We start from the raw sequence: 13,182 nt of genomic DNA, 5'->3' as shown, positions 1-13,182 counted from the left end.
GGTAATTGTGTGGTATGTAGAGACTGTAATGTTCCTACAAATTACTTATGTTTGCAACCCACGAAACTGAAAAAGTGCCATATATTTGAAGAAATAAATATTCCGAGTGAAAAATACGGTGAAGTGCACCACGAAAGTGAAAAAGTGCAATATAATTGGAAAAATAAATATTCCGAGTGAAAAATAAAGTGAAGTGCACCATTTACATTTATTATAGAATTGAGAAGGTATGTAGTAATGTGCACAAGATAAGCATGTTAATTGCAAACAATTATGCGCAGCAATTATAATTCTACTGTACAGTTTTCGTTATCATGGTTGATTCATTCTTGTGGTTTTCATGAACGGTATTTGTACTCGGTGTTATTGAAGATCTCTTGTTCATGAAGTTTCATTAAATTATGTGCTAGTTATTTCAGAAGAAAAGGAAAATTTGTAAACATCCAAACTAACTTTTTTTAAAAAATACATATGGAGGATACTCACTGCTAAAAATCTGTAGTTTCCAATCTAATTATATTTATCTTGAGACTTTATCTTCCTTAAAATCCTAAATAAACTTAGTGAATTATTTCATCCACAGTTGCATTATTTTCTCTTGTAATTAGTTCTTCTTCATGCAAAAAGTATGACAATTATAGACTAAAAAAGTGGGAATCAAGTTGGGAAAATGTAACATTATATTTCATGTCATGTATGTAGCTGAACGTTTAAGGGAAACGTGCCCTTTCAAGGATGTTTTAATTTTGAAATCATGGTAAAATTCTGTCCCATGGGAGACGCCTGGAAATCATCGAATTTCGCGTATGTTACATTTGTACTTACTTATTATGCATTGCTAAACGTCGTCTGCGTGTTTTTTTTTTTGCTGTTTTCACTTCAAAAACTTCGATTTCTGACAGTATTCTTCGATGCGTTTTCACTTACGTTACGCAGAACATAGCGACCAAATTTTGACGACCGTTGTCTGTGATGGACCACAAACCATTGGCGCTAGCTCCACACACCATTGGCACTAGCCCCACACAGCATTGGCAATAGCCCCACATACCATTGGCATTAGCCCCACAAATCATCTACAGGTAGCCCCACGCACCATTCGCAGGAATGAGGTATGCCTATGAGGTTAGGTTAGGCCTGTTAGGTTAGGTTCTATTAGCATAAATACAAAACAAAAAAATTCCCGTAAACCCCCCCCCAAAAAAAAAAACATTGGAACTAGCCCCACACACCATTGGCGTTAGCCCCACACACTATTGACATTAGCCCCACAGACGATCCACGGGTAGCCCCACGCACCATTCACGGGATCGAGGTATGCCTACGAGGTTAGGTTAGGCCTGTTAGGTTAGGTTCCATTAGCATAAATACAAAACAAATTTACAGATTTTCGTGTTAATCAGAAAAAAAACACACAGACTATGTTCAGCAATGCATAATAAGTAAGTACAAATGTAACATACATGAAATTCGATGATTTCCAGGCGTCTCCTATGGAGCAGAATTTTACCGAAATCATTTGTGACAAAATGGAAGATTTTTTTTAAATGGAATTAGATGGAATGAAGGTGTTTTGATATTTTATACCGTTGACCTGTTTTGTTGTGTGTTTATTTTAGAAGGGCACATGTCACAACACCCTTTTATTTTAAAATATTCCTTTGGTAAACAATTTCAAAGTTTTACATTCTGTAAATACTAGAAGAATGCTCAACACTACTCAGCTGGCTTATGTAAATAGTATGTGTGAACCCAAATGCCCAAAAAGATGAGATACATCCTTTTTACCAGTAACTGGACACTGGACCAGCATTGGAATTAACTTTTATCTGTATTAGCACTTTCAAGCAAGGCTTTGAACTCAATTTAGCCAACACTGGACTTATACCACTTTCCCTTCTCTTCTCTCCCCCAACATGATAAATTTTTTACCAATTCTCTTAGCAGGAAGACTATTTTTTGTAGAATTTTGGCAATCATTGTTACACAAAATTTGAACCTTCATCAAAGTAGTGAGCACTGTTTGGATTTCGAAAAATGGGTAAATTTATCGCAAAGTTAAAACACTTTTCAAAGACATTTCTGTACAGTTTTCAATGGTCATTGATATTTCTTCTTGTGAAAGAAACACATTCCCAGTTAATTACGATGTGTTTCTAACGCCAGAAACCATCTACGGATAGCCCCACACACCATTCACAGAGACGAGGTATGCCTACGAGGTTAGGTTAGGCCTGTTGGGTTAGGTTCCATCAGCATAAAAATACATTACGATGTGTTTCTAACGCCACAAACCATCCACGAATAGCCCCACGCACCATTCACGGAGACGAGGCATGCCTACGAGGTTAGGTTAGGTTCCATTAGCATTAAAATACATGATTTTCCTCTTAAATTAAGTTATTTTGCTTCTGAAAGTTTGCGTTCGAAAAGAATACACTTCCATAAACATAGGAGAGTCCACAGAAATGTGTTAAGGTAAGTAGTTTCTTGTGTAAAACGTAAGAAAACTGTTTTAACTCTGCGATAATTTTACCGAAAAATGTTATTGGTAAAATTCTTGATGACGGCGAACACTATTTCTACAGAAGAAATTACTTAGCAAGTTTCTGTACCATTTGTGATGTTTCTTGATGTTATTCCTGTAGAGTGTATTGTGTTTAACATGAAAATCGGTATATTTGCTTTCTATTTATGCTAATGAAACCTAACAGGCCTAACCTAACCTCGTAAGCATACCTCGTCTCCGTGAATGGTGCATGGGGCTACCCGTGGGTGGTTTGTGGGGCTACAAAATCGATTCTTGTTTCGCGATTAAACGTGATTCCCACGTTAAAGAATGTTTCACAATGCATAATAGACGAATTCCGATGGAAAAAAATAGAAAACTAACGTGGGAAACGTGCTCGCCGTCATCAACAGTTTTAATATGTTATTTATGTTTTAAAAAAAAACAACTTATAAATTACCGTATGCAAGTATGCACGCTTCCCATGTAAAATGTATTTTCCGTTGACAAGTGACTAAGTATCGTACACAAGTGGTAAATAATGTAGAAGTAAATTAAAACCTCAGTAGAATCCATTTACGGAATTTATATTGATGCTAAAGAGAATCAAACATGTCCTGCCTAACCTAACCAGGTGGTGAAGCTAGAATTTGAACTATTTTCACCAGATTTTAAAGTATGCACGTGCATGATCTACACTGTGGTCTGGCATGCTATATACATGTGTGTATTCTTCAGTTGTCAGTGTGCATTTATTTTCATGTTGGCAATATTTTTTTCTGCATGCCATGGAGTTGGAAAAATACTGCAGGGTGTTCTGATAAATACTGGTGCTGCTAATATGTCACAAGGCATTAGTATAAAGGGGCATTACATTCTTAAATGTTTTCATTGTTAGGTTAGGCCGGTCAGGTTTAGGGCTATTAGCATTAAAATTACTTCGTTAAATATTCCCAACACCATTGATGCAATTTCTGGTGTCAGTACTTTCTGATACTGTCGCTACTTGGTGACTTGTTAGCAGTAAGTTCTACAACATTGCTAATGAATATAATGAAATAAGGTAAAATACAATGTACTGTTATGATTCAGGTAATTAATTTTGCTGGTGAAAATAGCCACATATGATTTTCTCAGCACTTGGCGAAAATATTCGAGGCCTTTGTTTATAACATTATAACATTATATATATGCTTCTTTAGTAATTTTTACACATAAAATGTTTCTGAAATTGAAACGTGTGTTTATTTTTAACTTCAGGCAAGCAACCTAACCACACTAAATGAGCATTGTAAGTGTTAGATAGGGATGCATTCTGACTTGAGCGCTACGGAAAAATCTTGAAACACTAAGGGTGCCGTGAAACCATGCTCTACAGCTTGTTAGTCTATGCCTAACGATTTATTATGTGTATATTTTTTATCAATATAATGTTCCACACTTTTGCGAGTATTGGTAAATGCATAATTATTAGATTTATCATCATATGCAAACAATTTTAGGCAAAAATGTTGCCCCACCTGTAAAGTTAAAGTGTTATTTGATGCTACGTGCATGTTGTGCTGTACTTTACAAATGCTTTCTTTTGTTTCATAAAGTGGCACACATTTCCACTGCTGAACTATATAAAATGTGCGACATTATGTGAACAGGAGTGTACCAAACACATATGCTTTGAATTTGAGATTTAAGTCCACTTTTATGTTCAGTTAAACTAATTGGGACTTGACCAACAGTTTAAATTCGGAGTGGGATCTGAACCATTTAAGACTCAAACGGATATCAAGCCCTTGATTACAAAGTGACGGTGTTACCAGTATGCCACTGACGAAACCCTTACATATGCTTTGATCAATGAAAATGTTCAGTGAATGAAACAAAAGAAACCTAACCTAACCTTTTCATTTGTACATCCAGTACTGTTTTGCATTTAAAATATAATTTTCTATAGTTTGACGAGTGTTGACTTTTTCCCCTCTGCGACCTTTCAATTACTAATTTAGTCAGCAATACAGGGTTATTAGAACAATGGTGGCAAATTTGACTTCATGCTGCGACACCTTTAAGGGTCAGAGTATGCCTGCCAAGCAGATTCTTGTTGGTGACACATGCATCAATTTCCATACAGGTTGGCATGTTTAAAACTACTTGTTCTAAACATTTAAAACAAAAAACTTTGTTTTCTTTTAAAATACTTTAAACATTTCAAGCACACTGCTGTAAGCATGTTTTTTTCAACTTTGTCTTGTTTAAAACATATTTTGAAACTTGATATTTGAAATTTTGTTGTTTTACTTATCCTTAATCTCTGTTATTTAGTTTACTGTGCACAGACATTGGCCAAATATGTATCCATTTCACAAAGAAACATGCCATTATGACTACCTGTAGGTTACATTTAAAACACGTGAATAGTGTTGTTCCGCACTCATTGTTTATTGTTGTTAATGCGATTTGTTTGCATACACAATAAAATGTGATATTTGGGAAAACAGTAAAACAACTACAGAGATTGATTTCCTTTATTTTAATTGCTTTCATGCCACTTCTGGCTAATTTGAGAAGATGAGGGTGAGTGACGATATGATGAAGGGACACTCACAAACATGCATGCCTAAGCTGGGATTCTAACCCGGGACCCCTGGTGTCGTAGCACGATGTGCTAATCACTTCAACACACGTGTCGGCCACTAGAGTTAGAGTGGGGACTGACAACCGTGAATTAACTAAACCTTGAGCCTACATGTAAGATTTAAAAGTAATGTAAATAGATATTTTAAGAAGTTCTTCAAATGTTTTTCGTGTAACTAGAAATGCAGTCCTTCCTTGCATGATAAACATATTACTTATCAGAAATGTATTCTTGGCAATCTGTTTAAAACACATAGCTATTTTTTCTTTTACCAAAGTTTAAAACACATTTGTGGGACTGATACATGGATGAACAGTTTTGTTCTGCACTCAATGTACATTCCCCTTCCTGTAAAATGACACAAACTTTGTAGGGTTGTACAGTTAATGAATGTGTCACTTTATCTGAACTGGAATGTACATTATTGTTAATGTTTTTTTTTTTTTGCATTCACAATAAAATGTGTGGTATTTCCGGCAACAGAGTGGCTAGTACAGGAATAGAGTGGATCCTGGTAACTGTGGATTAGTTGAACATTCTCAACAGCCAACATGGAAGACTTAAAAGTATAACGTAAGTATTTTAAGAAGGTACTCGGGTGTTTACATTATAACTAGAAACACAGTCTTTCCTTGGATGATTAACCCTAAACAGCTAAAGTGGAAAATCAGTAACAGTAACGCTAAAGCTAAGGCATTCTCATCTTGACCACCTTATTCTTTGGCTTTATTGGCTACCAACATAATTTATTTCCGATAGTAACAAACAAAAAAGTTTTGACATGATTTAACGTTCATAGTTGCATTAAAAACAGCAATTTGTTTGGTATTTTCCACATATTGCTTTGGAACAAAGACTGCAATACATTTTTGTTGTACCCTCTTTTCCTTTGATGGTTATCACAGGTTATTTGGAAGTTTGATACATTGATGCTGTGGTGTGAGTTGTCTAAAGCAACAAAACACATATTTTTAGTTTTGTTCTGAAAAACAATTTTTTTTTACCTTGTTGAAACCAAAAATAGATATTGCAAATTTGGTTACATTAAAGCCAATGCTTCGTCACAATGACTACCCAATAAAATAATATCAAATAATTTGTCAACTAGACAGAAATTGAACCCAGACAGTATCACTCCCTCTTTCAGAGTTTAAGGTCAGTTGAAAGTATCGAGGGTGCCAAGTATATCATGTGGTAAGAAAAGGTGGAAGGGGGGATACCTTTTTGTATTTACTAGTCTTCATTTTGATAAAGCTTTATCTTTTTGGGTTAACAGATAATTATCTGAATATGTTTTCTTGGCATTATGTTTTAAACATTATTTTCTTCATGGTCAAACGGCCTCCCCGATGGCACAGTGGTTGCGTCATTGCCTTGTAATCAAGGGGTACCGGGTTTGATACCCATTGGAAGCACATAGTGGTTCAGATCCCACTTTAAACTGTAGGTCCAGTCCCGATTATCCTTACTGTGCATAAAGTGGACTTAAAGCACCAAATCAACCAACCAACCAATCTTCGTGGTTTAAAATAATTTAAGAAAACAAGGAAAGTTGTTTCTTCATTAAAAAATGCGAACCCTGCTTTTATAGCTGCAATTATCTGGTATTCTTGACTTAAAAATGACAATTTTTGTTAACTTTTCCACTTGGAGTTTTTAAGTCTAGTCTATGTATAGTACAGCTAATTGGGACTGGACCTACAGTCCAAAGTGGGATCCAAACCACTTGTGCCTCCGCCAGGTATCAAACAACTTTAGCACTTATTGAAAACATTGAGTTACATAAAAATATGTCACTCTGTCCTACCTGTAATTATTAAATTGCTGATGGGCATTTGTTACTTCTTGTGTATTTCACAAATAGTGATTAAATCGCTAATATTTGAAAAAATCTTAACAGCTGTGCCTTGATTTAAAAACTACTTTCTCCTGCTAGGACAAATTTCATAAGAATGATGTAAATTATAAATGCCACCTGTTTCAGAAAATTTCAGCCACAGCACATGCTGAAAACATAATATTTTGTTAATGAAAGTAGAAGCTATTCATAACTTGCAGTCACTCAACACTTCTTTGTCAGCCACCATGGATGAGAGATATTTCAGCATTGGGGATTCCTTATGGTTGTCTGTTAACCTGTATCAGAACAAGAACATTTTTGCAAGTATTCTTGTGAAAGTGATTCATTAACTATATACATAATAAACAACTATATGTACAGACTAAATTCCCTTCAATGTGTAAAACTTAGTAAACTCTACAAAGTGTGTTGTTCTACCACCTTGAGCTACCTTGAAAACAACGATACCATATGAGTGAAAAAGTGTTGTGAACATTTTCATTTTACACAAATAATTTGTATTGAAGTTTATATTTTGACTCACAATAAAGTTTATGTATCACAACACAAACCTATCTATACTTAAGTTTACACTACGACACCACAACGTGAAAAAAACAAAACAAAAAAAATGTTGGCCAAACCTTGGAAACAGCCAAAATTACCAGTGCTTTATGTTCGTATATTTGGTAAACCATTTTTAGTATGGTTGGTCGAATGTCGAGCCAACTACTTTTCGCTAGTTGGGATACCACAATATTTTGTGAATTTCTTATCATGAACACAAGAAGAAAACAACTTCAAAAGTTCCAGAACCTTTATTCCCAGAAACAAGTCGGATTAGAAGCAACCCCCTTTTTTAGCACAGCTAGCACAATTTCAGTGTAACATAAAATTGCATTTTATCCTTAAACAAACACTGCATCCGAAGCATAAAATTTGCAATGTTTAACGTTTTGTTTGTAAGTATAATATTTTCTCTTAGATATATTAACGATTTTCAATAGGCCGTAATAATTTTCAGTTACATTATTGTTGTTGAAACATTGCTTACAGAGAAAATAAGGAACTGTTGTGTGTACATAAATTATCAATTATTGACTTGAGAAATGTTGCGAGAATGCATATCCAGTGTTTGTTTCAGAACATTCTTAATTTTGTTACAAGTGGAAAACATCAATTATTATGCAAAATTAACAGAAAATATTTAAATTGGAACAGGTGACATTACAAGTGTCGACAACATACATAATGGCTTACACAGTAGAAATTTTAATCATAGTTTCTGCAAGAAAATCACATTCTTCAATACAATATGTACTATGAAAATGATATAATGCATATTTGCACAGATATTTTCTATAATTTGTCCCTTACTTGCTACAGTTCTAATTAGAACTGATCAACAAAATTTTTATTTCAATGATATTCCAGGATATCATGTTTACAACATTCCGTACAAAGAATTATATAAAGGATAACTTACACCACATAACTGAATTCCAGTTTTGCCATGTACTTTTTTTACACAAGTTTTTACCATACCACATGCCTTTTTCAGAGGTAAGACAAGAATGGTCAAATAATAAAACTTGGGAACGTAAGTACATTTAAAAGATTAAAGTTGATGGTGAAGAACAGCAGTGACAGGGCACTCTGCTAAGGCAATCTGCCATCTAATAACTTCAATGTTGACCTTTTAAACCAATGTGCCTTCCCATATATTAAACTTTGGCTAATATCAATGAAGTCTTACATCTTTAGATAAGTGATAATTGAGTAATTTGTTAATCGAAATGAGAGAGGCTGTGTGCACTGTACATGATTATTTTGCTGGTATTGTAGTTTACTTTATAAGTGTTTGAAGTTTCTTGGATAACTTTTTAGTGTAACAGTTCTGTACAAACACTTTTATTTTAAGCCAATTTTTATTGTTCAGTATTTCAGGATTTGCTTCAATCAACATCTCACATTCGAGTCTCCTTGGTGGCTTCTTTTTGCAAATATGGTTTTTGAAAAACTTCAAAACCACCTTCTTTTGTTTATCGGTCCAAGGTACAACCTCTCGCTTTGTGCCTTCTACATATCCTGGAGCTCTTTCCTTCCGTTTGACTGAAATCAAAGTTCCCTCAGATTTTTCATAAGTTTTTAGTGTCCTAACATTCTCATCCATTTCTGTGGCTACTTGTTCATGATTGTCTTCATTTTCATCTCCTGAACTAGCAATCTCATTCTCACTCAAGTTGGTTTCTTCCAATGCTAACAAATTTTCTTCAATGTTGACATCTATTTCATCTAGACTTTTACCTCTAAACTTAGAAGCTGCACCACTTTCCATCATCAGAAGTAACTTACTAATTTTGGCTGTTTGAAAGATATGATCAGGTAGTCTGTATTCACTCCGGTGAATGCCACCTGTATGTCCCATAAATGTAGACAACTGTTCAATGTCTTGTTCTGACATCGCTAGCAACTGGCTGATTGTTGCAAGGTGTTTCCTTAATCTTCGTGTAGTTATAGCATCAGGATTTTGGAGTCCTGCTCGTTTGGCATGATTGGTTAATACCTTGTATCCAGCAAACGGATTGGTTGATTTGGTATTGCAAAAGAGATAAGGATTATCTTCTCTAACGAATTTGCTCCTTAACTTGATCAGAAGGTCAATATGTTGCTGAACGTCCAAGCTGAACAAGACTGGCGTCGTTTTCCGTTTACCTTCTATCACAACTCGCTTAAACTTCTTAATCAATATCTTTTCGGTTTGTTTCACAGCATCTGAAAATTCTTCATACCCCTGACTGTTTCCAGTATTTTGATAAAGGTCAACTGTAAGCCTAGCAAGTTCCCCAGGTCTTTTTCGACATAGCAGCATGACTCTGCAATACACAGTTTCAAGCAAGTCTTTGTAAGCAGTCTCATCATCGTTGTTCATTTCCAAGTGGGAAAATGCAGTTCTCCCTTGATCTATTAGAAAGTCTCTAAATTTTTTCAGATCACTCGCCAAAGGAATTGTTGTAATTGTATTCATTTCTCTTGTGCGCAGGTTGTTTGCAGCCTGGTGCGACACTTCATATTTCCAGTTTGATTTTATGAGCAAAATCATTGTTCGAAGGTCAGCCTCGACTTCACTTCGCGTGTGTTGATCGAATTTGTTTTGTCGTTTGTAAATGTGAGAAATCGCTATCTCACAACATTCTTTTAAGGAAGTACTTATATTCATAGCATAAGTAGGGGCATTATATCTGTCTTCATCTCTGTCATATCCTGCTACAGATTTCACAGCTTCAACTATTAGATCAAAATGTTTTGGTTTTAGAGCCTGCAATAAGCTTTCTATTGTGGGATTTCTATTCTTGATTTCTATTAAAAGTTTACCCAGCTCTCTTATTTTCCTTGACGTTACATTTATTTGATGTCTTTGCCGGTGTATTTTGAGGAAACGTGCACCAAAAGAGCATATTAATGCATCCTTTTTAGCAGCAAGTGAAACACTGTCTGCCCGCATTCTTGGAAAAACACTTTCTTTCAGCTGTAGGTCAACACGTGTACCCTTAATGAGGTAATCTTGTGCATCCAGTTGTGCAGATGTGTTTTTTGCATTGTCAGGTTTCTGTAGGCAGTGTTTTCGATGTTTCCGTAGCTGTTTTCGAGAATAAAACCCAAGACAGTAAGAACATGGTAATACATTACTTGGAGAATCATTCAGTACTGATTTGCTTACTGGTTTGATATTTCCTAGGTTGCAGTTCAGGTAGTTCCCTTTTTTTCTTAAAACTGTGATTAGATGTTTCCGTTCTTTACTTTTTAATGGTTTTGACAAAATTCTTTGAACTTCAATTTCACATTTTTGATTTCTTGCAATGTGTCTGGCAAATTGTGTGACTTATGTTTCGCAAAAGAAGCAAAAATCTCTCTCTCTCTTTCGGGTTTTCTTTTCTACAAAGGTATTATGCATTTCAATTGAACCTGAATTTTCATGAACTGGAGTGATAGAATTTTCATGGATGTTGTTGTCCTCACTGCCTGTCTGAGGTGATGGAAGTGAACATGGTGATACTTCGTCTTGTAGTCCATGAAGATTTTTGTCCAAAGTTGGGTTTTCTGAGTCTGTGCTACTCTGAGGCACGTAGTCTGAATCTTTTACACTATCATGAACAGTTGAACAAGATGAAGATTCAAAATCATCATCAGTTTGAGTTTTCAAACAACCTAAACTCTGTGGTTGAAAATTTGTGAAATGATCCCCTGCGACATTATTTATGCATGAATCTGCTGTGTTACACACATCACCCAAATCCTATTGCTGCACTGTCATCATGTTATCACTCAAATTAAGTCCTTTCACGTAGTCTGGATCTTTTACACTATCATGAACAGTTGAACAAGATGAAGATTCAAAATTATCATTAGTTTGAGTTTTCAAACAACCTAAACTCTGTGGTTGAAAATTTGTGAAATGATCCCCTGCGACATTATTTATGCATGAATCTGCTGTGTTACACACATCGCCCAAATCATATTGCTGCACTGTCATCATGTTATCACTCAAATTAAGTCCTTTCACACACATGAGGAATTTGCTTTGCATGGAATGGGAATCTGTGAATGGATCATGAAGCAAATATTGCTTGCATTCGTCACCACTGTACACTGTCGAGGAAGGTGAAGGTGGAACAACTTCTTCATTTTTCACTTTTGGATCACTGTGTAATAATAGTCCATAACCTCCAGCATCTTCTAAAACTTGGCATATTGTCTCTGAACATGTTACGTTACTATTTACACTCCATGACATGGGTTCGGAAACCGTATGAGGATTATTTTCACAGGACCTTGTTTCACTGTTGCTCACATCCAGCATTTGGTAAACTAAAAATAAATACATGAGAAAAAAATAGTAAATACTATCTTAAATATCTTTAAGTGAACTACAGTGAATGACCATTACAGTTGTCATAAAACTGTATTCATGAAATTTAAGCAGATTTATTAATAGGCACTATTTTGGGTGCATTCCGAAAGTCTTAACGAAACAAACGCATCCAATGAAAATAACTGGGCTTGTGAATCTGTTGAAACCTGTTATTTTACAGACTTACGGGACACTCTAGGCAAAAGCGCATGTGCAGCGTCTTGTTTAGAAAAAGTTTCCACATGGCGTCTAGCGGAAGGAATATCCTTATTGCAAAAATAAACTCTACTGTGGGCACTGTTACTCACTTTACTCACATTCTAAGAACTGTTATAGTCATACTCATTTTGTGCATGTTGCTTCATATCGCTATCTGTTAAAATTATAATACATTTTCCGAACTAGTGCAATTTGAATCCAACAGCACGTACGTTGTCTGGAAGCAGCAACTATTCTCACCGAACAAACGAGCCTCCTGATCCATGCGTTTGGTGAATCTCATTCTTGCATGAAACACACGGAATGAGACTTTTGGAACAGCATAATGAAACTCACGGAAACACTTATGTGACAGCCAGTTACCATAACTCATTTAATGTGTTAAACTCGTGTGACTTTCGGAACAGACCCTTTGTTATTTTGTTTATGAATAAAAACATATAATTCATATCTCATGTTTTGTACATGTTTATATTCACTGTTTGTTTTTCAAAGGCAATCAGATTGCAATCACTTTGTCATATACATTAATTAACGATGAGAATGAACTATTCACATTTTGCTATGCATTGAGGAAAGAAATCTAAATTTCAGTTTGTGATGTACAAATTGCCATAATAATTTTAAGTCCAGTGCATTTCAGGCAGGGCTGAAGCACAATAGCTTCCCTTAAATGAATAATTGGTGTGACATACATAATAGCTGATTTGGGGGGAGTTCATCTGTGCTTAAAATATCTGATGGTAAAATCGTGTATTTTTTTTAACTCCAGAGAAATTGTACACATGCTTGAATACTTCTATTGCCATTATTATATGTATGTTTGAGAGCAAATGCATATAACCTACATCTCACAATGTTTGCAAGATGATGGTCGGGTGGAGCATTAACAACCAAGAAAAATGCATTACAAAAAGTATTGCTAATGCAAGAGAGAAACATTGCTCAGTGGTTCTCACAATTTAGAATATTAATATTGTCGAACATTAGAAATTCCTCAGAATTAATGAAATGGTACAAATAATTTAACTGATATTGTGTCAATTTATAATATAAAGTTTTGGAGTCAG

At 35.1% G+C, this 13,182-nt stretch overlaps 1 protein-coding gene across 1 annotated transcript; it reads right to left on the bottom strand.

Moving 5' to 3' along the window:
* Positions 1–8,827: 8,827 nt before the first annotated feature.
* On the bottom strand, positions 8,828–10,486 carry LOC146000625 (uncharacterized). The gene has a single exon (XM_083138379.1). It carries the CDS (start codon positions 10,484–10,486, stop codon positions 8,828–8,830), a length of 1,659 nt encoding a protein of 552 aa, XP_082994505.1.
* Between the last annotated feature and the right edge of the window lie 2,696 nt (positions 10,487–13,182).

This window comes from Lepisma saccharinum, chromosome 16 (genome assembly GCF_977018435.1).
Source record: "Lepisma saccharinum chromosome 16, izLepSacc3.1, whole genome shotgun sequence".
Classification (NCBI taxonomy): Eukaryota; Metazoa; Arthropoda; class Insecta; order Zygentoma; family Lepismatidae; genus Lepisma; species Lepisma saccharinum.
The sequence above is the reverse complement of the archived record's forward strand: the minus strand, read 5'-3'. Positions and strand labels throughout refer to the sequence as shown.

Excerpts from the sequence above, each read along its gene's own strand:
- LOC146000625 (XM_083138379.1), bottom strand. The coding sequence starts at position 10,486 with ATGCGGGCAGACAGTGTTTCACTTGCTGCTAAAAAGGATGCATTAATA.